The sequence below is a fragment of the Leucoraja erinacea genome, chromosome 39 (assembly GCF_028641065.1).
Source record: "Leucoraja erinacea ecotype New England chromosome 39, Leri_hhj_1, whole genome shotgun sequence".
Classification (NCBI taxonomy): Eukaryota; Metazoa; Chordata; class Chondrichthyes; order Rajiformes; family Rajidae; genus Leucoraja; species Leucoraja erinaceus.
The window spans coordinates 8,689,750-8,715,579 of NC_073415.1; the positions used below are offsets into that span (position 1 = coordinate 8,689,750).

Here is a 25,830-nt window from a genome sequence, read left to right on the forward strand (position 1 = left end):
TTGGTCCACCTGACAATAAACTAATGACTAATGGTGGTCATCTAATCTGCATTCTGCCCCTGTCCTGAAATAACACCTAGTCCTAAAGATAGACACAGAATGCTGGAGTAATTCAGCAGGTCAGGCAGCATCTCTGGAGGACACGGATGGGTGATGTTTTGGGTCGGGACCCTTCTTCACTCCTGACCCAAAACATCACCTATCCATCTTCTCCAGAGATGCTGCCTGACCCGCTGAGTTACTCCAGCATTTTGTGCCTATCTTTGGTATAAACCAACATCTGCAGTTCCTTTTTATGACACACAGTCCTGTTCACTTATCACCCACACACAATTACTGAGCAACGTCAGCTGATGTAATTTCATGATTTAAAATCCCTCCTAATTTTCAAGCCCTTCTTTGGTCTGTCCGTCACCCGCAGTGATCTGCTTTAATTCTTGTCTCCTGCTCATCCCTGCAGTTAATCACTCCACCATAAATGTAGATATTTATCTCAGTCCCTGCGCTTGTATGCATCAGCGCAGAAGTATTGAGTGTTTAGATTATTAAGTGACCGTGGGGCAGAGGAGCAGGAAGCACCTCGAGCACAAAAAAACAGTCACTAAAAGTTGCACTGACATCACAATAATAATATAATAATACATTTTATTTTGGACTCAAGATCCAGACAAGAGGCAACATTACATAAAAATGCATTGCATATCAAAAAATATATTAAATTACATATAAAATCTGAGTATATCACTTATAAAAGCATCATAATTTATATATTAAAAAAACCCCACAATACATGATTTCAAATCCAGATTAAAAGAATGATCAGTGTCCTACAATGAGACAGTGATACCAGTGGCTCCACAACTGGGATTCGTAGCGTGTAGTGCGGAACCTTATGTTTGACATGGCCACAATAATTACATTTTTAGTCATTTATCCTGCAAATGGATTTATACATATGCTTTCTTAGGATAGCTTCTGAAGTACTGACTCCTGCAGCCACAGACATGTAACTAGCACTACACCATCTAGGTTGCAATGAAGCACAAGGACTTATTTCTACACACTCGGCATTGAACCTTGGTTTACACCACAGCTTTCCTGACGACACTTCTTGTCACCATATTATAAAACGGAGTTCAGAGCGTGCAAAGAAGATTAGTAAGGATGATTCCATAAATGCTCGGGCATCAATGTCAGGGAAGATTGAACAGACGGCATGTCTTTTCTCAGGAGGCAGAAAGCTGACGGGTGAGCTAATACGTCCTTAACATGATGAAGGACTTTGCCGAGGGAATGTTTCCATTCATAAGGGAAGAGAATAACCAGAGGCCGGAGAAATGAGACTGTCACCAAGAAGCTGCAGATGGAAATACAGAACAAACCCCTTCTCGCAAACAGATTCAGATCGCACTTGCAGAGTGAGTGCGTAGATTAAGGGGTGACTGGACAAACACTTAAAGGATTGCATAGATTTTGATGAGCAAAGTTTGGGATGAATAGAGTGGAGCATGGGTTGTTTGGGCCAAATGGCCTGTTTCTGTGCTATACACCCCCCCCCCCCCCCCCCCCTGTTTTACAAGACAACATCAAATAACTTCATTTGTCCCAGGAGGGATAATCTGCCAAGTGTCATAAGAACACAACATATATGAAACATGAAATTAAAGTGACTAGTGGAAAGGATTGGGGATGTGCAAAGATTGGGAGGGGAGTCATTCTCACAACAGTCTACCCCACAACAGAAGGTGGAGGCGTTGTACAGTTTGATAGCCACAGGGAAGAAGGATCTACTGTGGCGTTCTGTGCTGCATCTTGGTGGAACCAGTCTGTTGCTGTAGGTGTTCCTCAGGTTGACCAGTGTGTCATCCCACATAATCCCATGATGGTGTGCAGCGGTTCCTCACCAACAGACAACAGCTCACACTCATAGGAAGGAACTGCAAATGCAGGTTTATACCGAAAATAGACACAAAATGCTGGAGTAACTCAGCGGGTCAGGCTGCATCTCTGGAGAAAAGGAATGGTAGGCATTTCGGGTCGAGACCCTTCTTCAGACGTGTAACCCAGCTGAGGAAAATACCTTGCTTCACTGCCACTGACTTGCAAAGTCTAAAGGAGATGTGTGGGGCAAGTTATTTTACACAGGGAGAGGTGGGTGCCCGGGTTGGTGGTGGAAGCAGATACCACAGTGGCGCACAGTCTAAAGAAGGGTCCCAACCCAAAACGACACCTAATTTTGTTTCTCCAGATTTGCTATCTGATTCGCTGGAGTGTGGGGGGAAACCGGAGCACCAGGAGAAAACCCACGCGGTCACAGGGAGAACGTAAAGAACTCTGTACAGATACCACCCGTGGTCAGGATTGAACTTGTGTCTCTGGCGCTGTGAGGCAGCAACTCTACCACTGTGCCGCCATGCCGCCCTGTTTAATCTCTACTTTCTATTGATTTTTGCATTCCAGGAAACGGAACTTTCATCAGCATTGGTTCATTGGTCATAGCTATTTCAATATATTGTGATTTTTTTTTCCTCCTGCTGTTTCCACTCTTTGGTAGGTTGCTGCTTGCAAATCGACTGCTAAGGCGTGTCTATTTGATCCACTGTGCACAAACACACAGCTCGCTGTGTCTCGAAGCAAATGGGTGAGTTATCTTGATGGGGAGGGATCAAAGTCCATTTTAAGTATTTAAATTCAGTCATCGAATACAACTTCCTAGTTTCATTTACTGGAACTTGAGAAACCTTTTCCTATACATTCTTTCTCGTGCTCTCACTGAACTAGTGAACAAACATAGATAAATTCTTGGTGGAACCAGTCTGTTGCTGTAGGTGTTCCTCAGGTTGACCAGTGTGTCATCCCACATAATCCCATGATGGTGTGCAGCGGTTCCTCACCAACAGACAACAGCTCACACTCGTAGGAAGGAACTGCAAATGCTGGTTTATACCGAAAATAGACACAAAATGCTGGAGTAACTCAGCGGGTCAGGCAGCATCTCTGGAGAAAAGGAATGGTAGGCGTTTCGGGTCGAGACCCTTCTTCAGACGTGTAACCCAGCTGAGGAAAATACCTTGCTTCACTGCCACTGACTCTGTTGCAAAGTCTAAAGGAGATGTGTGGGGCAAGTTATTTTACACAAGGAGAGGTGGGTGCCCGGGTTGGTGGTGGAAGCAGATACCACAGTGGCGCACAGTCTAAAGAAGGGTCCCAACCCAAAACGACACCTAATTTTGTTTCTCCAGATTTGCTATCTGATTCGCTGGAGTGTGGGGGGAAACCGGAGCACCAGGAGAAAACCCACGCGGTCACAGGGAGAACGTAAAGAACTCTGTACAGATACCACCCGTGGTCAGGATTGAACTTGTGTCTCTGGCGCTGTGAGGCAGCAACTCTACCACTGTGCCGCCATGCCGCCCTGTTTAATCTCTACTTTCTATTGATTTTTGCATTCCAGGAAACTGAACTTTCATCAGCATTGGTTCATTGGTCATAGCTATTTCAATATATTGTGATTTTTTTTTCCTCCTGCTGTTTCCACTCTTTGGTAGGTTGCTGCTTGCAAATCGACTGCTAAGGCGTGTCTATTTGATCCACTGTGCACAAACACACAGCTCGCTGTGTCTCGAAGCAAATGGGTGAGTTATCTTGATGGGGAGGGATCAAAGTCCATTTTAAGTATTTAAATTCAGTCATCGAATACAACTTCCTAGTTTCATTTACTGGAACTTGAGAAACCTTTTCCTATACATTCTTTCTCGTGCTCTCAATGAACTAGTGAACAAACATAGATAAATTATTTATGAAAGTGCACAAACAGCATTTCTTACAATAACTTCCCCTGCAGGGCCAAGTGACTTCTGCATAGATCTGCTCTTTGCTACTAGTAGCAACATACACAGAGCAGTTGGACATAAACAATGGTTCTTCAAGTGCTTTAGTCCTAGTATGATATAAGCTACTCATGTTACAAAGAGCAAACCACAGGCAAAGCTGCTTTAGGCTCAGGCAGATAGCCATTCTGTTGATTCCATCTTAGTTGAGAAATTCACAGCTTCTCTGATCAACAAAGATATTGGTCAGCAGAAGATTGCATTAATTTGAGACACAAGTGACTGCAGATCAAGTCCAGATGAAGGGTCCCAACCTGAAACGTCGACCATCTATTCCCTCCACAGATAGACACAACATGCTGGAGTAACTCAGCATAGGTTTGAGGTGAAAGGGGAAGTGGTTATATCGAACAAGCTGCAAGAGGAAGTGGAACAGACAGCATTTCTGGAGAGAAGGAATGGGTGATGTTTTGGGTTGAGACCCTTCTTCAGACTTGTTGGGTCTATCTTCAGTTTAAACCAGTTCCTTCCTACACATATTCCCTCCACAGATGCTGCCTGACCCACTAAGTTCCTCCTGCTGTTTGTTACTTGCTTCATTTTCATTTAACCAGCTCTGGTGTATTCAGGAGAGACATAGAGAAATACAGTGCAGAAACAGTCGCTTGAATCAGGCTCTTCCATTCAAATCATGATGCTGATTCACACTTTTCCTGCATTAGGGCCACATTCCTCTCCTTCTTTCCTACCCAAGTACCTATCCAAATGCCTTTTAAATGTTGTAATAGATTATTAATTAGTGTCAGGGGTTATGGCAAGAAGGCAGTAGTATGGGGTTAGGGGGGAGAGATAGATCAGCAGTGACTGAATGGCAGAGTAGACTTGATGGGCTGAATGATGTTAAGTCCGCAGGCCCCCACGGTTGGAGCTCCCGAAGTTGGTCTCCAGCAGAGGGACCGCCAGCTCCTCGATGTTAGGCCACAGCACGGACGGAGAAACGATACGGAAAAAAATTGCACCTCCGTAAGAGGTAAGAGATTTAAAAAGGTTTCCCCCAACTCCCCACCCCCGCGTAAAACAAGCTGAAGAACACTAAAACATTAACACATACTACAAAACAGAAAAAGAAGGAATAGACGAGACAGACTGTTGGCGAAGCAGCCATTGGTACAGTGTAAAGATACACGATAAGGGAATAACGTTTACTGCAAGGTAAAGCCAGCAAAGTCCGATCAAAGTTAGTCCGAGGGTCCCCGTTCAGTTCAGTTTAGTTTATTGTTACATGTACCAAGGTACAGTGAAAAGGTTTTGTTGCATGCTATCCAGTCAGCAGAAAGACAATACATGATTATAATCAATCTATTTACAGTGTAGAGATTAGTGCAAGATGTTTAGTGCAAGATGTTGCCTGCATTGCGGAAAGCAACACGAGTGACAAAAAATGTATGATTTGGACAGGAGTCTTTTTTTTAGAGATACAGAGTGGAAACAAGCCCTTCGGCCCACCAACCAGCATTCACCCAGACACTAATTCTATCCAACACACTACTGGCAGTTTACGGAAGCCAATTAACCTACAATCCTTTGGCCGGGCTGGATGGTTTTCCTCTCCCGGTGCCACGGTGGGTGAGCCAGGCCTGTTGTCAGGGTATGGCCGCGGTTCACCGGGATGCTGACCACACGCAGCTCCTACGGTCAACATGTAGAGAGAAGAGTGCATAAGATGGAGCTACACTGAGATATTTTGGTACAAGGACACTTCAGTGACATTTCAACTTGGTTCAAGAGCAATATTACATGTCTTGCCAGTAACCTTGAGGCCGTGCTTTTAATACCAATGAGTCATTGACTTTAATAATTCACAGGACAAGATTAGAGTTGGCTGGGAGTCTCTCTCTCAATGTGTTGAACCAGAAAGTCTGGAGAGCCACGATTTCATCACAAGATTCACATTAGGCTTGGACACAGTGTGGACGGGACTGATAAGATTGCAAGGGCAGGATCATGAAGAAGTGGACATTTCTCACGTGTGTTTACCGAGGAGAAGTTGATGGGAAGCAAAGGAATGGAGAGAAATGAGAAAAAGGACACAAAGTGCTGGAACAACAGCTGATGGTGCAGCATCTCTGGAGAACATGGATACGTGGCATTTCAGGTTGAGACCCTTCTTCAGACACTGATTATTACTCATGTGCTCAAAAATGAGCAGTGATGTATCAGACCATATCCAAATGACTGTGACAAGAGAAGAGTTCTAAAAGTCGTAAAGAATATTAAGGTGGATAAATCCACAGAGCCTGATGGAGCGTAGCCTCGGACATTGTGGGGAGCTGAAGAAGTAATTGCAACAGCTTGTGACAGCGATATTTGCTACATCTTTGGCCCCAGTGGAGTTTCAGTAGACAGGATGGTGGTGAATGTACTTTCATTTCAGGGCTGCAGGGTGGCTCAGCGGTAGAGTTGCTGCCTCACAGCGACAGAGGACTGTGTTCAATCCCGACTACGGGTTCTGTCTGAACGGAGTTTGTACATTCTCCCCGTGATCTGCGTGGGTTTTCTCCAGGGATCTCCGGTTTACTCCCACTTTCAGACTGAGAGTGGGAAGGGAGGGTGGGGGGGGGTAGAACTGCAGGCGTGAAAGGGGAGAGAATTGGGCTGGTGAGAGAAAGAGATAGCATCCTCACCAAAGACAGGTTGAGAAGAGGTGCAGTCAAGCTAGTTGTGAGAGTCAGAGTCTGTAGTATATGCCAGCGGACGGTTTATCTCCTGAAATGAGACAGAGTGATCCAGAAAAGGAGAGAAATGTCGGAAATGCTCCAAGTGAATTTGAGAGAGGGTTGAAGTAGCAAATGTGATACAATTAATGAATTCCACATTAGTGCTGAGGCAGCACCATTGCAGTCGTTGATGTTATGGAGACGTTGTGAGTGATAATATAAAAGGTATAGAACAAGTAAGGGTTGGTACAGTGGTGCAGCGGTAGAGTTGCTGCCTCATAGCCCCAGAGACCCGAGTTCGATCCTGACTATGTGTGCTGTCTGTCTGTGTGTAGTTTGCACGTTCTCTCTGTGACCGCATGGGTTTTCTCCTGGTGCTCCGGTTTCCTCACAAACTTCAAAGATGTACAGGTTTGTAATTGGCTTTGGAAAAATTCGTAAAATTGTCCCTAGTGTGTGCAGGGTAGTGTTAGTGTGTGAGGATCGCTGGTTGGAGCGGATTCGGTGTGCTGAAGGGCCTGTTTCTGAGCTGCATCTCCAAAGTTTAACACCTAAAGTACTGTTCTACTTATCTATTATTGTGTTTACAGACGTGTTATGCTGCTGCAAGAAATAATGTAATTGTTCCATTTCTGTATATATGACAATTAAACACTCTTGACTTTACATAGCTAACATAAAGACAGTAGTAGCTGAAACCCAGAAGAGTGTCCATTGGTTTGTGGAGGTGAAAGGAATCTTTTATCCTTGTCCGCCTTTTTCCACCTATCACTCCATGGTTTCTGCTTCTTCTTCTTCCGTGTGGCGTGCAGGACAACTTGTTCTTATTTGATCTTCCGTTTGTGCACATCGAGTTAATTGCATTAGTCGAAACAGGGCGGACCACGTGAAGGTCACAATCTTAACCACACAGTTTCTGCCTGCAAACATCACCGCTCCTGCTCCCAAACCTGTTTCCTTCTGCCCATCACCCTCACCTCCAGCTCTCAAGTCCCGATCGCTGTCTCAACCCCCCTTCCCCCCCTTCCCCCTCCTACCCACTCTCTTCCTCTTCACTCTCAGGGTCTTGACCTGAAATTTTGATAATTCCTTTCCCCCAACAGCTGTTGCTGGACTGGTTGAGTTCCTCCAACAGTTTGTTTTTAGCCTTCCATGCATTGGTGATTCAAGTACTTGCTAAATGCTTCTTAAATGTCGTGGGGGTATTTGCCTTCACCACCCCTTCAAGCAGTGCATTCCTGACTCCAGCCAGACTCCGTGTAAAAGGGGCTGTCCCACTTGGCAAACCTAATTGGTAAATTTAGAAGAGTTTGAAAAAATGGCATGTTGAAGACCTCCTTCGACTATGTTGAAGACCAGCTTTGACTAGCTACGAATAGCTACGACTAACTTCGGGAAAATTGGACACCGGATAGTGTAGAGTGACGATGATCTCCATCGATCTCCTTCGACCTCCCTTCGACTATGTTGAAGACTATCTACGACCACCTTCGACTACCCTCGATTACCTACGACTAACATGCCGACCTACTATAACTAAACCTACGAGTAAAAAAAGTATCGATTTTTTCCATGGCGACCTTTTTTTACTCAGGGGCATTTTTTAACATATTGAAAAAAACTGCCGCGACCTAGCTGAGGCCTCGAGTACACGGAGACCACTCTCGAGCTTGAAGGAGAGTTACGAAGACCTCCTACGACCTCGTGTCAACCAAGCTGCGAGTACGAGTCGAGGGCAAACTCGGGCAAACGGCAGGACTCACGGATTAGGTCGCCCAAGTGGGACATTCTCCCTCAAATCCCATCGAAGCAACCTACTTCTCAGCTTAATCCTATACCAAGATTTGATAGGTGTAGATTGGTTACTTCCTACTAACCAATTGTAGTGCTTTATTAGAAGCTCCGCCTACTACGTGGTTTATATTATCAGAATCAGTTCATAGAGTTAGTCTGAATAGCTGTTACACTTGCTTTAACACCATGCTGTAGTATACCGTGAGTAGACTTTAATAAACATGTTTACCATGTGCATGTGACTGACCTTATCACATGGTGTCAGAAGTGGGATCAACGACGATATTGTATTTGATGGGCAGCTTTCCAGGCTTGTCGTCGAACAGTTCTCTGTTTGTGAGAGTATCTGCTGAGTGGAGCCCTCAGTGTGAGAGATTTGATGGACAGCAGGCCCAAAGGAGACCGGGCCTAGATCCTGGCATGCACTGATACCTGCATGCACTGAGTTGCAGATTCCCCTCGAACAATAAAAAAACTGTGAGACTGCGATTCTACGATGCAGTTCAAGTCAGTTTCTCCAAGTGGGTGTAGAACCTCACCCCCACATGCCCGTAACATGGCCGTAGTGTTTTCAACATGTTCAGCATTACCACTGATGAACCAATGTTGTATAACGTTAGTACCTCCACTAATGTAAAGCACTTTGGCCAACGAGTGTTGTTTTTTAAATGTGCTATATAAATAATAGTGAGTTGACTTGACTTGATTACGTATCTGTTTAAATTCAGATAAGGACAGGACATTGCATTTTGTTCCTGTATCAATCTTTGCAAGCGCAATGTTGTTATTCACCATAAGGGTGACTTCATGGTCGAGTTGCTTGTTTGTGGAAGGGAGCAGGGAGTGAATGTCTGAACTGTTATCTTGGGTCGCACGGACGAGAGCAGGGGATGGTGCGTCCAGCTTTTGGAACTTGTTATCAGCAGGTTCTTGTTTTAACAGGTGTTAAAGATGTGCGGGTTTGCAGGTTAATTGGTCTCGAAATCGTTAATTGGTCTCGCATTTAGGGAATGGATGCAAAAATGGGATAACATAGAACTAATGTGATTGTTGGTCGGAGTGGACTCGGTGGGCCGAGGGGCCAGTTTCTGTGCCTGTTTGTCGCATGCCTACATTTTTGGGGCAGATTCGTGTGGGCATTAGCAAAGCAGTGAATGTTACTTGGCACTGCCTTCAAAGCCAGCAGATCCTGTTATTAATCACTAAACAATCTAGGTTTGGTGACACCAGTAATGGATTGAAACCCAATGATCCAGATAAAGCCTCTTTGAACCCTGCACAGCTGACAGCATGTTCAGTATCAGGAACCCCCACCCCCAACAATACCACAACTATTTAAAGTGATCATCTCTAATTTTTAATAAATTTTGTGTCTGGCTCTTTCCAGAACATACCGGCAGGTTCTGCATGCTTGCAGCTTCTCACAATTTGCTGCCCTCTGTGGTGTGAAGGAGGTTACTCCTTTAAAAAAGAACTCACGACAAACGTTACAGTTCTATGTAAGAAGGAACTGCAGATGCCAGCTTACACCGAAGATGGACACAAAATTTTGGAGTAACTCAGCGGGTCATGTCGCACATCTCTGTGAAAAGGAATAGGAACATTTTTATCTCTCATCACCTGCCTTTTGTCCCAAGCATCTGCCCACTCAAAAACTGCCTCCTATCACCTGTGGCCATGCTTTGTGCCTGCCGCCTTTTTCCACCTACTTTCTTCCACTTCCCCCTCCCCTCCACCACACAAACACAAGATGGAGTCAACAGTGGCGCAGGCTAAGCAGCGTGAGTTGCTGCCTCACCGGCGCCAGAGACCCAGATTTGATCTGAACCCACCATGTGGTATCTGTGTGGTGTTTACATGTTCTCCTTCACATGGCTGGACTGCGCTATGGTATTTCTCCTGCATCACGGGTGCTGACCGAGATCTTCGCTCACAAGCATGCCTGCTCCAAGACTGTTATTGGTTGGGGGCCAGGTCTGATTACCCTCTCATGCAAACTGTGCGCTGTCGTCCTAGTGGTCTGGAGTGGACTGCGAAAGTGGAGCTCACATAGAACCCAGAAATGCCTGGGGTAACTCCGTCCGGACAGGGCATGGGCAGCACTTCTGCTGTGATTGAAAGTACTAATAGTTTCAAATGGCACTTTTCCCATCTAATATGTCTGACACTGTAGGTCTGTGGCTTTGTCTGATGACATCCTCATCTCCGCGCTGTTCAAGCCACCTGTAGCCAGACCGGTATAGCCCCCGGATGTCCAGAGGTCCGTTCTTCCTCGTCCGAGTTACTTATTCGAAACTTCCGCCCAAATCCAGGGACTGGATTGAAACCTTATTAGCTGGCCGCACATGAGTTCTGCCGATTGCAGGGTATCCTAGAATGCCCTATACACAATCAGACTGCAGCAACATGGGCCAAACAGCACACGTTGGAGCTAGCGATCTCTCATACTCCTCAGGGATCAATGGATGTCTACGCATTTCCCGATGTTCAAATAGCGTCCGTCGGCAGCGCCGTGTCTCAGCGGGATGTGAAGTTGGCGCCGTGCCTGTCTTCTCAGGAAAGGCGTCTAGAGCACTCAGACGTAAGGACGTCCAAGCTTCTCACGATCTACATATTGTTGATGTTCCGTCACGGGGTGCGCGGAGTATACGATACGGAGTAAATAAGTGCATGACTCCGATCGAGGACTAAGGAATTGATACAAAACGTTCACCTATTCCTCTCAATCCTCTGTCCAACCGAGCCGCCCATCTCCACTACACTTTAAATACAAACGTCAAGTAACAGCTAAAATAATCCTTTCTAAACGCACTTACATTATAAAAATCAGAGATAAGGACAAGACAGACTGTTGGCTGACGGAGGCGCAGTACTCGGTCGGCAGTCACCAGTGGTATATCGAAGCGCAGTTGGGGTTTCTATATTGTTGAGCTCTCGAGACATAGTGAGGGCTATGTGAGTAGACAGTAGAATAAATACAAGCAAGGGCAACCATCAACGAGTTTTCTATGCAGTGTATTCAACGCACACCGGTGTCTTCAGTGCAAGCGCAAGACTGGCTTCTCGTTGAGAATTCGGCGCCTCCGTCTCAGAACACCGCTATATTGCTATCTTGATCGCAAGCGGGTGAATTATTAGATGAAGTGGAGCTAGGCTACACGATCGTTAGGGTTTGCTTTTTCTTCACTGTTCAACCTCTCTGTGTCCAGCCTGGACCTAACCGACGATCTATGAGGGCATTATTGCAAAGACGATGCTATTTATAGTACATGCAGTAATGGTCCGTCGAATCCTAAACAGCTGTTTACGGCGCTCTAGTGTTACCTGATCTACTACTCCACGAGATGCTGTCCTGTGATCCCTGAGTACATTCCAGCACCTATTGTGTCTTTCATTCACTTCTTGTAGAGTGCAGCATCTGTCAGTCTCGTGAGTATACCGCATTGCGGTGCTGCGGCTTATTTTGACGGTACGGTGGTGCAGCAGTAGAGTTTTCTTCTGCTGCCCGTACTCAGGCAGATCTCCGCGGTCAAGTGAGACCCCATTTTTGTATGCCGGATGGGGGGTCGTCATCTGAAGGCGGGGCAGTCCTCAACGGACATTTGTACTTTCCGTCTGCCAGCTCTGTGACAGTAGTGGGGCTTTTTTCATCTGAGAACATTCCTCTTCGGTCATCAAGTCTCTCCTGCACACATTCCCAACATGTCAGGGTTTGTAGCGTAATCTGGCTGCATGAAATGTAAAATTGTCTCAGATACGTGTGCTTCGTAAGGGACACTGTAACGTCTGTCTCAGTGTGCGGTTGATATCGCATGGTCGGTCTCTCGAATCCACTCGGCTGGGCCTTTTATTTCCGCGCTGTATCTCATTCAGCACCTAATTAAAATCGAAAATTTTTACTTACATGTTTAAATCTCCCTATTGATGATTGATTCTACTGGTCGCTTCCGCGGCATACTTACATCATCTTATGGATATCAATATTTCAAGTATACATACATCCACGTACCCATGTTTATAATCGGGGCCTCTCACAATCTCTAGCATGTATATCAAGAAAGGACTTCATCAGCTGTGTAAGTATTTTGAGGGTGGTCCTTCGTTTACATGTGGATAACTAGCAGTTACCATTTCAACATGGCAAGTATTGCTCCGTTATAAGTTCTAAATGAGCTTCTATATGAACTACTATATACCTTTGTTCCTCGACCGTCGAAAAGCGTCGCCTTCATGCCATTTCATACATCGCCTAGCCGATGCTGGCCTGACTCAATATTCTCTTAGCGACACTGAAGTACCTTGTATTTTATGTTAGTGTGACTGATGCGCTCGTAGTAATTGTGCCAGTTAGTGATATGTCTTATCATTGAAGATATCCATATTCATCAACGACCAGTAGAGGCATAGATTACACTACCTTATAGTCTGGGTTTACCAGTAATCTGCTCGGAGAAACTCACAGGCAAGGGCTAATGTCCCAATCGATATGGATGCGAGGAAATAAGGCAACAGTTTCGGCCGAGAGACGTATGGCCTAATTTCCTTCTGCATTCCATAGATGGCTGCTGGGGGGGGGGGGGGGCACCCGGCTGTAGTGTCCTCCCCAGCATTTATTTTTTGGGGGGCGGTACCTACATTCCAGCATTTCACTAACTCTCTCTGGGTGAAACGTTTTTTTTTTCTTTTTCCCTTTTTTTTTTTTTTTTTTTTTTTTTTTTTTTTTTTTTTTTTTTTTTTTTTTTTTCTCTTTTTTTTTTTTTTTTTTTTTTTTTTTTTTTTTTTTTTTTTTTTTTTTTTTTTTTTTTTTTTTTTTTTTTTTTTTTTTTTTTTTTTTTTTTTTTTTTGTTTTTTTTTTTTTTTTTTTTTTTTTTTTTTTTTTTTTTTTTTTTTTTTTTCTCTTTTTTTTTTTTTTAAATCTTTTTTTTTTTTTTTTTCCGTGTGAGGCTCGTCTGGGATCTACCTGGTCCAGATAAGGATCGGGATCAACACAAATCATTGTTTTGTCTTGAGGTATCTCAACTTTCAGTTCAATTTCCTACAACCCCTCGTCACCCCACACCCCCTCCTCCACTCACCCCCCTCCCCACTCCCGCCCCCTCTTCTATTCCCATCATTTTGTCTTCGTGCGCGTCTCAGTGTGATTATTATATAAGCAAACCATCAGCAGCCACCCTGTTCAAATAGGGAAATTGGTGAAACAACGTGAAGCAAGCCATGAGAAACCACATGTGTCAGGAAGGCAAACTACTGCAGACTAGAGCTGGTTTAAAATGAAGATATAGACACAGGGGAATTCGGAGTAAATCACCAGCGGAACAGACAGGGGCGGGCATCTCCTGTAGAGAGAAGGACGGGTGACTATTTTGGCAGTTCATGGTGACCCAGCTTCATTAGGGTTTGCGACCCGTCTTCTTTAGAAAAGACTGAAAGTCACGGGGAAGGGGAAAAGCGAGACAGATACTAGAAACAGAGTGAATGCCATGGGAGGATGTTATACCAACCACGAATGAAATGCTTTGCTTAAAAAAAAAAAAAAAAAATAAAAGAAGGGATGGAGCAGACAACTTTCCTGAAGACGATGTACTTGTAGCTTTCGGTAATTAAGCCCTTTAAAATAAGACAGCTCTTTCCTGATGCATTATAACCCGGAACAACCTAATACCTCTGCAACGTGGGGGCCATTAATTAATAATAATTCAAGCATAATAAATCCAAATATAATATTTTTTATAATATCATATTTAATTCCCACTGAGCGCTTCGGCGAGTAAATATTTTCTCCACAATTGTACGTTATTTATTGTTCAAATACCGTTCCCAAGGGATCCCAAATCAGCCCTTGTACCATGCGCAGTTCGTCATCCATTGCAGTTTATTTGGCCCTGGCAGTAAATTCTAGTTAATCCTGGAGTCGGAGCTAATGGGGTCCCCAAACTATTTATAAAAAATTTAAATAACGCCTTAATACTATCACGTTCTTGTCAACGGAAATGCACAAATTGAACCCTTTACGGTAGGGGTGTGCTAATGGGCTGGCTCTGGGGGCATTGTAAAGTTGGGAACTATTTTTTTTATCTATAATGGATTTTTTCTATAAATTTTTTTAAACGATAAATATCGTTTATTAGGCCGCTATCATATTAAATTCTCAATACCCTTAATATTTCCCAAATACTTTACCATCAGAAGGCCTTGCGTTGGGGTGAAGCATTGATTGTAGTCCTTTCTGCGCCGACAACCATTTGCACAGCCTCTAAAAAGTTCCAGCACATCAACAAAGGGCGCAAAAAGAGGGCCAATATCCCCATATTCGCGTCATAAACTGAGTTAGCGGAAAAGGTACAACTTTTTGATAAACTTTCCCACCTCAATTGCAAACCCCCAGACTGGTGTCCCCACCTTTGCTTTAGTTGATGTTTTAGAGGTTTGGACCCCACGGCCTCCTTCCCGGCCCACCTCGATCCCCGCACCCTCCGACCACTCAACGTCATCCCCCTGACATGTAACACCCACAACAACTAAACTGCTTACCACTGCCCTAAGCTTCCCAGTAACGAGGGGACTGCTTTTGCCCTAAAAAAAAAAATACCTCGACCTGACAGTAACGCCAATTAACTGCTAACAACAAACTCTGTACATTAATATTTGGGTGTCTGGGATGCCCTACCCCTCCCTCTTCGGAGAAAAAACCCCAACGGCTTCCTAGACAGGGGAGAACTACAAAACCTTCCTCTACATGGGGGGGAACAGCACCCGAGTCGGGGCATCTACCTGGGTCACCAGGCGCGGCAAAGCTCTTGGTGTAAGGCACGCAACTCCTGAAACTAGGGGGCTCACATTACTGCTACACTCGCTTAGGCCTGCCTTGGGTGCCGAGACAAATTACCAGAGCACACTTTGAAAAATTCAAAAAACCCCCTCTGAACCTGATTGCCTGAGCTCCCTGTAAGATGCGCGCACTCAGAAAAAAGTGGCTGACTAACTCGACTCAGCAGTGTCAGAACAAGCATCTCCACCAGAAAAGGAATTAGGTTGTGTTTTTCGGTCGAAAACCCACTTCTTTTTTCTTTTCCCGCTGGGTTTTCCCCCCTCCGTTCTTTCTATTTTTCTTCCCCCCTCTCTCTCTTCCCGTCCTTTTCCCCCCTTTTCTCCCCCCCCCTCCTACCTCCCCTGCGCTCCCTCCCTCCGTCCGCCCTACCTCTTCTCCTCTTCCCCCGCCTTTCCTCACTCACACTTCTCCCCCTAGTTTCCTCTTTTCCCTCCTAAATTCTCTCCTCCTCCCACTGGTCACCACCCTTCCTCATCTCATTCCCCTTCTTCCCTCTTCCCTCACCTTCATCTTATCTTCCTCCCAGTCAGCATCCTCTTAATCCCCTCCTCTTCCCTCCCTCTTTTCCTCCCCCCTTCCCTTCTCTTCCCCCCTCTGGACTTCCCCCCCCTCCTCTCTTCCCCCCCCCCCCCCCCCCCCTCTCTTTCCTCCTGCCCCTCTCCCCCTCTCCAGTCTTTCCCCCACCCCTTCGGCCGTTTTCCTTCTCTCTCGGCTTTTCCCCCGCCCTCCCTCTCCTTTCCCCCTCCTTCCTCCTTTCTCCCCCCCTCCCTCTCCCTCCTCCTTTTCCCTCCCCCCCTTTCCCACTTTCCCTCTTCCCCTCTTCGTCCCTTGTTCCCCCCTATTTCCTTTTTCTTTCCTCTCCCCTTCTCCGGTCCCCCTCGCTTATAATCCCTCTTTCCTCCTTCCCCCCCTTCTGTCCCTGCCTTCCTTCCCTCTCTCCTTTTTTTTTTTCTCTCGCTCTCACCTCCCCCTCGTGTAAGTCTTTTTCCCTCCATTTTTTCCCTTTTCCCGGGGTGAGCTCCCTCTTTTTCCCTGCCTCTTTCCCTTGCCGGGCTCCTTCCTTCTTCTTCCCTCTTCTCTTCTTGATGCCTCCCCTACCCTCCCCCCCTTTACTCTTTCAAAAACTCCCGCCTTCCATTTATTCCCCCCCTTTGATGCACATTCGCTTTATCCTCCTTGACAAACCGAACTTTCCTTCCTCTTCCCATTCCTACTATGAACATTTCTTTTTTCTCACCTCCACGTTCTTCTTTTCCCTCCTTTCTTTCTTCCAAGTTCTTTTTGCCGATCTCACGATCTTCCCTATCTCCCTACACATCCCTCAACTATCATTTTCCCCTCTCATTCCTTTATCCTCTAACGTCACGCTTCCCCACCCGTTTTCATTCTTTATCCTCCGTGCTTACCTTCCCCTTGCCCATCTTCCAACTCCGAACACCCCCCTCGTTTTTCAGCTTTCTTTTTTTTCTCTCTTTTTTCCCTCTCACCCGAACACTTCTCCCCACCGTTCTTTCAGACCAGCACTTCCTCCCTCCTCACAAGTCCTCACCCTTCTTTTCAATACCAGTTCCCCCCCTCACCTTCTTACGTTTTCCCTCGCCCCCCTTACCCCAGAGAGTATCTTCCCCACTCCTCCAGGGATTCTCCACGTCTTTCCTTTTTTTCTTCCCTTCTCCTTCTTTTGACTCCCTCTTTTCCATTCCACCGTTTTTCCCCTTCCATTCTTCCTCCCTCTCCCCCTATCCCTTTTCCTTCCTTCCCCTCCCCTTAATTCGTTCCCTTTTTCTTCACTTCCCTTTTTTCTTCCCCCCCTTACCTTCCCCCACCTTCCCCTTTTTCCCTTTCCTTTTTCCTTGTGTTTCCTCCCTTCCCCCCATTTTTCTTTCCCCTTCCTCCCTCCCCGTCTTCCCCCCCATTACTTCTCTTCTCTCACTCCCTTTTCTTCTCTTTTTTTCTCCCCCCTCCCTTCCCTGTTTTTCCTCTTCCCTGCCCTTCTCTCCTTTCCTCTTTCCCCCTTCATGTTCCTATTTTATTTCATTTTCCCTAGATTTCACTCCCATCACTGCCTAATCCCCCCTTTTGTTTGCCATCACCTCTTTCCCCCCTCCTATCTTTTTCCCCTTTTTTCCTTTCCTTTTCCGGTTTTTCCCTTTTCCTTCCTTTTCCTCCATGTTTCTTTCCCCCCCCCTTTGCGTTTTCCTTCCCCATCCTTCTCCCTTTTCCCCTCCCTTCTTCCGTCACCCATCTGCTTCTCCTCCTCTTTCCCTCTGCCTACCTTCTGCCTCCTTCTCTTCCTCCCCTTTTCCCTCCCCCTTCTGCCTTCCTTTAGACTACATCCCTTCCTGCCTTTTTTCCCTTCTCCGTTCTTCCCTTTATATCACCACGCCTTTCCTCACTCCCTTTCCCCATTCCCCCTTTGCTTTCTGTACCCCCTGCGTCATCCCTGTCCCTTCGGTCCTCGAAAGTTCTTCCCTTCTCCTGCGTTTCCCAAAGTCCTTTTTCTTTTCTTTCTCTCTTCCACCTGTTCCCCTTCACCTCCCCCCTTTCCTCTCTCATTTCTTTCTCTTCTCGTCGCTTTCTTCCCTCCCTTACTTTTCTGTCATCACCTATTACCTTCATTCTCAATCGCCACCCCTTCACTTGAATTGGTAACCTTCCTTCTGCCTCTCCCTTTCTCCCTCCCCTTGCCTCCCCTCCCCTCTATAACGCCTCTTCCTCTCCATACTTTAAGGTTCATAGCTCATAGTTAACAGCTCAAAGAAGTGGCACTTGCTAACTTTGTGTTGCAGGCTCGGGTCGAGCGGATGGAGGAGGCACAGAAAGAGCGTGAGGAGTATGAGAAGGGCACTACCGATGTTAAACGCAAACTCGGCGAGTGCCAGAAGAAGCTGAATGAGTTGGTAGTGGCGGAAACTGACGATGCAAAGAAAGAGATTGAAAAATTACATGGTGAACTAAAATTGCTGAAAAGGGAAGAGAAGGATTGGGATAAGAAGGGGACACAGCTGAAGAAGAAGGAGAAGTCAACACCTTGGAATGTAGACACACTAAGTAAAGAGGGATTCAGTAAGGTTAGTGTCGTCTTGAACAATCTTTTGACACTGTCCACTGTTAGGGCAGGGGTGAATGTCAACTGCAAACAAGACATTTTTTATATGGATGTATGGTAATCGGATTTCTTCTCTGTAAAGCACTTTGGATTCAACGTGATTTGATTTAAAAGTGCTATATAAATAAAAATTACTTACCTTTGTGAAAAAAATGGGAAGCAGATCGAGCATTGCAAGTAGCAGCGTGTACAGTAAGTGTTTTTTTAATTAGCTTCCATCATGTATCCAGCCTGGGCCTTTTATCCATCCTCCATTTTCTTTACAATGGACATCTGACCCTTTTTGCCTTTTTAGATCCTAAACTCAATCTCATTTTGCCTCGTGACTTTTAAAACATTTTTTAATTTTATTTTCACCAAATGTGAAAAGAAAATGTGTCCTGTTTTGATTGTGTCTGTTTAAAAAAAAAACCCCAGCACTTTTGGAAATTTCATTGCTTTAAACACACTATATTAAATTCAAGTTGTTGTCAACTTCAGTTGGCTATTTGATCCTTGGTCTATTATAGTCCACTTTCACTTATTTTTTGGCAAGCAGGACATGTTGGTATTTGATCCAATTATTACATTCCAACAGTAATAAGTTATTAGTGATCAACATCATGTAAATAAAACCTCCCTAAAATAGAATTGAAGAGTTATACACAATTTTTCAATTGTTGCAAATATATGGTGGGAATGTATTTCAAGGGTTATTTTTCCCCTTTGATTTAGCAAAGTCACTGAAGATGTGGACATTTTGTAAATGTTGGCATTTTCTGTCTCTGCCCCATAGAGCATTTTTAATGTAAATTCAGAATCAAATGACGCTGAAACAGACGAAGATAAAGAAAAGAAACACAAGACCTTTGTGGAAAAGAATGAGAAACAGGTCAAGCACTTTGGTAAGTAGCAATAACTTGAACTTGTCCAGTGACTGCTGCACTTTCTGTCAGCTTTCAAAATGTAAATTTTCAGATTGTTGCACTGGCTTGGCATGGGATGAGTATGCGCGATGGCAGATGCCTGACTGAGAAAGCAACTGAGGTTTTGCAACTGAAACTGAACCAAAACCGGTTCTGGCCTGCTCTGGGTTGTCTGATCACTTGGAGTCTCCTTTTGTAGTGCACAATTTACACATATGGTCACTGAGCCTGTATGAACCAGCAAGAGCTTGAAATAGTTGGTTTGGTCAATTTATTCTTTATTTTCTCTGCCTGCCCTTCAAATTCCTATTTTGTGTACATTATGGCGTTAGCCATGACGTGGAATCAGCTATGACCACACTGGTACTCGTAGTAAGGTGACCTCATGCAGTAGGCTTTATTCCCAGTATCGAGCAACAGTGCAAGAAGGTACAGGTCCACACAGGGCGTAGTCCTTCTTCACTGAGGATGCACAATTAACAAGGGGTCTTCCACGTTCTCTCCTTTCCTCCTCTCCTTTCTTCCTGCCATGCTTCCTCTCATTCTATTCCATTTCCTTCCTGGCTGGAACTCCTATGTTTTGTAAAGGACAGGGTTGACAAGGATCAGATTCATTGGTCCAATAACCATTAATCTGACCCAACTGTGTGTTTTCCGGCAGCCAGGCACTCCTAGTAGGCTTCTTCTGGCCTGTCTGCCGTTGACGGGGATCGGAGTAGACCTTAGGGAAGACCTTAGTCACAACATCCAGACAGTTTTTGTTCTTGCTTTATTTTTATATTGGGCTCGATCTTTTCCACCAATTACGGAATTCAAGGCAATCACATTTACTGGACAAGATGGGTAATATTTTCTTATTTCCAATATAAAATAATCCAGTTCCCATTCCTCTTATTTATCTCTGATTTTTGCATTTTACAATCCAAATCATTTTTTTGGCTTTCAGCAGTTGTACATACTTTGTCACTCAGTGTTACTTTGCATGTGTTTGTATCTGCATGTGTGTTTGTGTGAGAGAGATCTGTTGCAAAATAACAGCAACAATCAGTGCAACAGATGATTCTGACTTGAGTCGTGTGTGTGTGCGTGTGAATCTGTCTAGAATGAGAGGTCATTCACCAATCAAACAACACGCAGTTTTTACACGTTATTAGGTGAATAGTCGCAAAGCCTGAAGCTATATCAGTTTCAAGGGAGGAAGAAAAATAACTTTGTTGCCTATCTGTACACAGGCATGCTCAGTCGCTGGGATGACAGCCAGAAATATCTGTCCGATAATCCCCACCTCGTGTGCGAGGAGACTGCCAATTACCTGGTCATCTGGTGCATCGATTTAGAAGTTGAAGAGGTACAGTGAGCAATTAGAAAATGGGAAGATGGGGTTTGGTGTAGGACAAGGCTCTCCCCTAGTCGGCTAGAATCCCTTTCCACGGTTTATCAAGATGATGACCAGTCTTTACTTCGGCGTTCTTTTCCGTCATTATGGCTGCATGTTTATTAGATGTGATGTACTTTCCAAATAGTTAACAATCACCAAAACGAGTCATTGCTTTTTGAGTTTCATTGAAAGTCCAGGGGGAATCAAATAATCAGACCCCGTGGCTAGAGTCTCCTAAGCTTGAGTGAGAGAGACACTTCCTATTGAATTTGGTAAAACCCTTCAATATGACTTTGCTTAAATGTTGTCATGTACTGAGATTTGATCATGTTCATATTACCCAGACTGATGAATCCACTGTGTCGCATAATAGGGCAGGAGAATGGGGTTAGGAGGGATAGATAGATTAGCCATGATTGAATGGCGGAGTAGACTTGATGGGCTGAATGGCTTAATTCTTCTCCTATCACTTATGAACTTGTGAGCTAGCTTTGCGTGATTATTAATGTTTCTTCCATGAGGACATGTTTGTTCATTATACTTACTGCGTATGGTTTACAGATATATAATTGTTAAAAGCCACTTTAAATTCATCACTGTGCAGTGTACAGCATGATATTTTATCTAGTTTGCATGTGTAGATTATTTATTTCAGCCTCTGGGAAGCACATGCGTATGTGTTATAATATATACGATAGGATAATTGTTCTCGAAGTATTCTGCCACTGGAACTCGGTTAGAGTGTATCTTGGGACGGTTGGACCATTGGGAATGAAATGAAAGCCCTACTTAAATTGAGGCAAAGTCATGAGATAGGAATTTACTGTGTCATTGAGCGTGACTACAGCTAATCTTCAGAGTGCCTGTTAAAAGCAATTAATATTACAATTATTTTTGATGGATTCCCTCTCCAGAAACATGCTCTAATGGGGCAGGTAGCCCACCAAACAATAGTAATGCAGTTTATCCTGGAACTTGCCAAGAGCCTTAAAGTGGACCCAAGAGCTTGTTTCCGACAGTTCTTCACAAAAATCAAGGTATGGAAAAGGATTGCAGTGGTTATATTTTCAAGCAATTTGAGTCTACTATTTTGTTTCAAACTATCTCCCTGTGAAATTTAAAAAAAAAATCATATTTTCTATTGTGATATAGCTGCATTTGAAACCTTTTTATCTTCACTGTTGACAAGTGTGGAGACAGAGAACTGCAGATGCTGGCTTACACCAAAGGACACAGTGCTGGTGTAAATCAGCAGGTCAGGCAGTCTGAAGAAGGGTCCCGACCACAAACGTCACCTCTCTGTGGTCTCCGGTGAGACTGCCTCACCCATTGATTTACTCCTGCCCTTGGTATCCTGACTGTTGACACGTTTTGCCTATTTCAACAAACTTGTAATAAAATGCCTGTTATTAATGCTGTTATATTGAATCGGAAACATTGAGGTGTTTACAATGGCTTTCCAGACAGCTGATAAACAGTACGTTGAGGCGTTTAACGATGAACTTGAAGCCTTTAAGGAGCGGGTCAGAGGTCGGGCGCAAGCAAGGATAGAAAAGGCAATGAAAGAATATGAAGAGGAGGAACGGCAGAAGCGCATGGGACCTGGTGGGCTCGACCCTGTGGAGGTGTATGAAAATCTTCCAATAGTGAGTAGATCATTGTAAATTGATACTTTTGCTCCGTGGAAGATTATTTAATATTCCATCATTGTCGCATCAGAGGCAAAGCTCTACTGAGTCATTCTCCTATCTGTGCCTTCACTGATATGTGGTAACTTCCCATTAACTGGGATTTATAGTTTAAATTTCTAAATTGTAACATTTCTGCTAGAAGCTCCCTTTACCAGTTCAAGCAGTTTCCTCGTGTTAATCCCCGATTAATTTTGAGGTATTTAAGTTGCCTTTTGTTGTGCAGGTTCTAAAACATTGCAACATTGCTCATAACTTTGTTGGTTGTTTTTGCAGGAGATGAAGAATTGTTTTGATGCAAAAGATATTCAGTTGTTACAGGATGTCATCAGCAAAATGGACCCAACAGTAAGTGATTCTAATGGCTCACACAATATATCTAACATCATTGTTTCAACGTGTTTAATTCTGTCATGGTGGTATTTTTTTCGCCCTGTGGGCTGCTCCTATTCCCAAGTTCTACATTTTATGATCTTCACCGCTGAAGACATGGTGTGATTTCATGAATGAAAGGATTAAATGGATTGTGCAAGTTCCGTCACAGTGCCAACTCTTGTCTGGGTTATCTTGAAAGTAATTTCAGGTCAGCAGTTGGATTGCAGAGCAATTTGGTGGCCTGCTAGTTTAGAGAGGAAAAGTATATGAAGATTCCTTATTGAATGGGGATGAATGATAAAACAATCTTGGAGCTGAGTGAACTCAATAAAGCAATTTTAAAATATAATGAAAATGTAATGTTGGTTTAAGGATTCTGAATTTGATTTGGTGATTAAAAATGACTATGCTGTGCTCTCTTTAAACAGTGTAGGGATGTGCAAACCCTGGATCAGGGCTTGGACCACAGTGTTGTGACTTGTGGCAAAAGTACCATCAACTTAAACATAGGTTTAAGGCTACTATGTTCTGGTGTGCTAAAGTAAAGCAAGAATTTCATTGTCCTATCTGGGACACATAACAATGAAACTCTCTTGAAGGTGAGGGGGAAAGATTTAATAGGCATCTGAGGGATAACTTTCTCACACTAAGGGCATTGGGTGAATGGAACGAGCTGCAGGGGGAGGTAGTTGAGCAGGTACTATCTCCACGTTTAAGAAACATTTAGGCAGATACATGGATTGATCAGAAGGATAAGGGCCAAACGCAGGCAGATGGGACTAGTGTAGATGGGACATGTTGGTTGGTGTTCAGCTGAAGGGCCTGTTTCCATGCTGTATGACTCCAACTGAAATAACGGGACACTTAAGATTGGCACTGTTATTGATGTGTTCCCCCAGTTTCTATCTCCATGTTACATTTTGGTCATGTTTAATTGTAGTAACTTAATGGTTCACCGTGCGTTCTCAAGCATAAACTGGCCTACTGCATGAGATACTGAAGGGTTTCCTGAAACCATGTAGCACTGTTTCCTTTTGCCTTCCGTGCTTGTTTCATAAAAATGAATCCACTCTGAATCTTCTAGGAAGCAAAGCACCACATGCAGCGCTGCATTGACTCTGGACTATGGATCCCTAATGCAAAGGCAGCTGAGGAGGAAGGAGAGAAGAATACTGGGGAAGAGGATCCTGTATATGAAGAAGTTAAAAAGGAAGCCACTGAAGAAAAATAGACCTGTTCTTGTTGTGTAACTGCTAGCTTTAAGTGCTGTGCTTAGATACAAACTGCATCCTTTTGACTAGCCCATTGGGGTTGACATAAATTGAACATCAGTCTATTGAATGAAAGCTGAAAGTCTGACACATAAAATGCTTTTTTGTATTTTAATAAATATACAAGTTTTGACAGCCTCTAGACTGCTTCACTGTTTGCAGTAACTCAATGGATCCACTGGTCACTGCAAAACAAAAACTAATGTCAGAGTGAGTCACTGTTTTTCAATTGCTTCATTAGCCATTTCAGATGGTGTTGAGCCATGCAGACAAGAGGAGTGCCAGTTTTGACTCCTACACTGCCGAGTTACCCCATTAGACCCTGCACTGATGTCTTCAAGGCATCTACTGAAGGATTGGCTCACTGGAGAGTGAATAGTAATTGCTGTGAAACTATGCCCCACATAAATTTAATGTAATGGGAAAGATAGCACACAAACTCATGACTTGCTTAAATGCTAAAAGTGGACTTTATGACAAATGTCACCTAATGGAGGTAATAATTTGGAGGGAAACAGAAAAGGCTGAAGGCTAAAATTGGAGTAGGAATGATCCGACAAAATCTTTTGTACTTTTAAAAACAAAATGCGGAGTCCATGCTCACAAAGTTAAATGTAGTTCTGACCGGCAAATTAGTTAATATAATATGATGTCTTTGAGCTATCACTCCAGCCAAACGTTTGTATCCCACGATCACACTTTCAGGTATTGCTAGGGAAAGCAGAAGAATTGACAAAATGTCATAGGACTTTGGATTTTGAGTGTTCGGGTTGTAGTGCAGCAATGTTTCATTTAAGTTACTGGTTAGGCAAGGGATTCACATGTCCCAATTTTAATAGGTGCTGTTTTTCCTGGGTGAAAACATCGACGCATTGTCGGAAAGAACTGCAGATGCTGGTTTAAATCGAAGGTAGACACAAAATGCTGGAGTAAGTCAGCAGGATGGGCAGCATTTCTGGAGAGAAGGAATGGGTGACGTTTCGGGTCGAGACCCTTCTTCAGACTGGAGAAGGGTATCGACGCAAAGTCACCCATTCCTTCTATCCAGAGATGCTGCCTGTCCTGCTGAGTTACTCCAGCATTTTGTGTCTACCTTCGCATTGTCTACTGGGTTTGACTAAAGTTCTGTACATATATTTGAATGAAACTGCATACTGAACACATTGTGACTCAGAATAATTGTTCAGCTAAGGCCAATGTTGCTGTTGATACTGCGTGTTACTGTGACCTGTTTGATCTGAGGCGGTTGATGCTTATGAGCAAGGTAGTTATTGTATCATTTTTCTTGTTACTGGCCACTATATGCAAATAAAAATGTGATGCAGTAAACTGCTTCTGTGCTGTTGTGTGCTTCAGTAAATTGTAAGAGATTTTTTACCCAAATGTCATTCTGTGCAGGGCGAATGAAGGTGCAAATGGAACATAGAAAATAGGTGCAGGAGCAGGCCATTCACCCTTTTGAACCAGCACAGCCATTCAATATGATCATGGCCTATCATCCAAAATCAGTACCCCATTCCTGCTTTTTCCCCATAATCCCTTGATTCCTTTAGCTCTAAGAGCTAAATCGAACTTGAAAACATCCAGTGAATTGGCCTCCATTGGCAGAGACTTCCACGGATTTACAACTCTCTGGGTGAAATGTTTTTCCTCATCTCTGTACTAAATGGCCTACCCATTATTCTAAACTGACCATTGGTTCTGGACGTGGGAAACGTGAGGTACATGATTAAATATAATTGTCCAGTGTTCATACTGTGGATCTGGATATGTGGTATCACGTGCAATATATTCAAGTTTGCATATGTTACAAAGCTAGGTGGCAGTGTGGGTTGTGTGGAGGATTCACAGATGCTTCTGCAGGACATTGAGTCTAAATGAACATTCGAGGAAATGGCAGAGGAAATATAAAGTGGAAATGTGTGAGGTTTGGT

The 25,830-nt window shown here is 44.1% G+C and overlaps 1 protein-coding gene across 1 annotated transcript; it reads left to right on the forward strand.

Annotated features, from left to right (window-relative positions):
* The first annotated feature begins 10,212 nt into the window (after nucleotides 1–10,212).
* cdc37 (cell division cycle 37 homolog (S. cerevisiae)) lies at nucleotides 10,213–25,230 on the forward strand. Its single transcript, XM_055664006.1, has 10 exons — nucleotides 10,213–10,412; nucleotides 10,515–10,578; nucleotides 10,707–10,922; nucleotides 17,924–18,241; nucleotides 19,055–19,163; nucleotides 20,417–20,532; nucleotides 21,477–21,599; nucleotides 22,026–22,208; nucleotides 22,527–22,598; nucleotides 23,710–25,230. The coding sequence occupies exons 1-10, from the start codon at nucleotides 10,213–10,215 to the stop codon at nucleotides 23,854–23,856; spliced, it is 1,548 nt and encodes a 515-aa protein (XP_055519981.1). The 3' UTR covers nucleotides 23,857–25,230.
* The last annotated feature ends 600 nt before the right edge of the window (nucleotides 25,231–25,830 follow it).

Excerpts from the sequence above, each read along its gene's own strand:
- cdc37 (XM_055664006.1), top strand. The coding sequence starts at position 10,213 with ATGGCTGGACTGCGCTATGGTATTTCTCCTGCATCACGGGTGCTGACC. Across the intron at positions 10,923-17,923 it reads GGCGTCTAGAGCACTCAGAC|CTCAAAGAAGTGGCACTTGC; the intron begins GTAAGGACGTCC and ends CATAGTTAACAG. Across the intron at positions 22,599-23,709 it reads TCAGCAAAATGGACCCAACA|GAAGCAAAGCACCACATGCA; the intron begins GTAAGTGATTCT and ends TGAATCTTCTAG.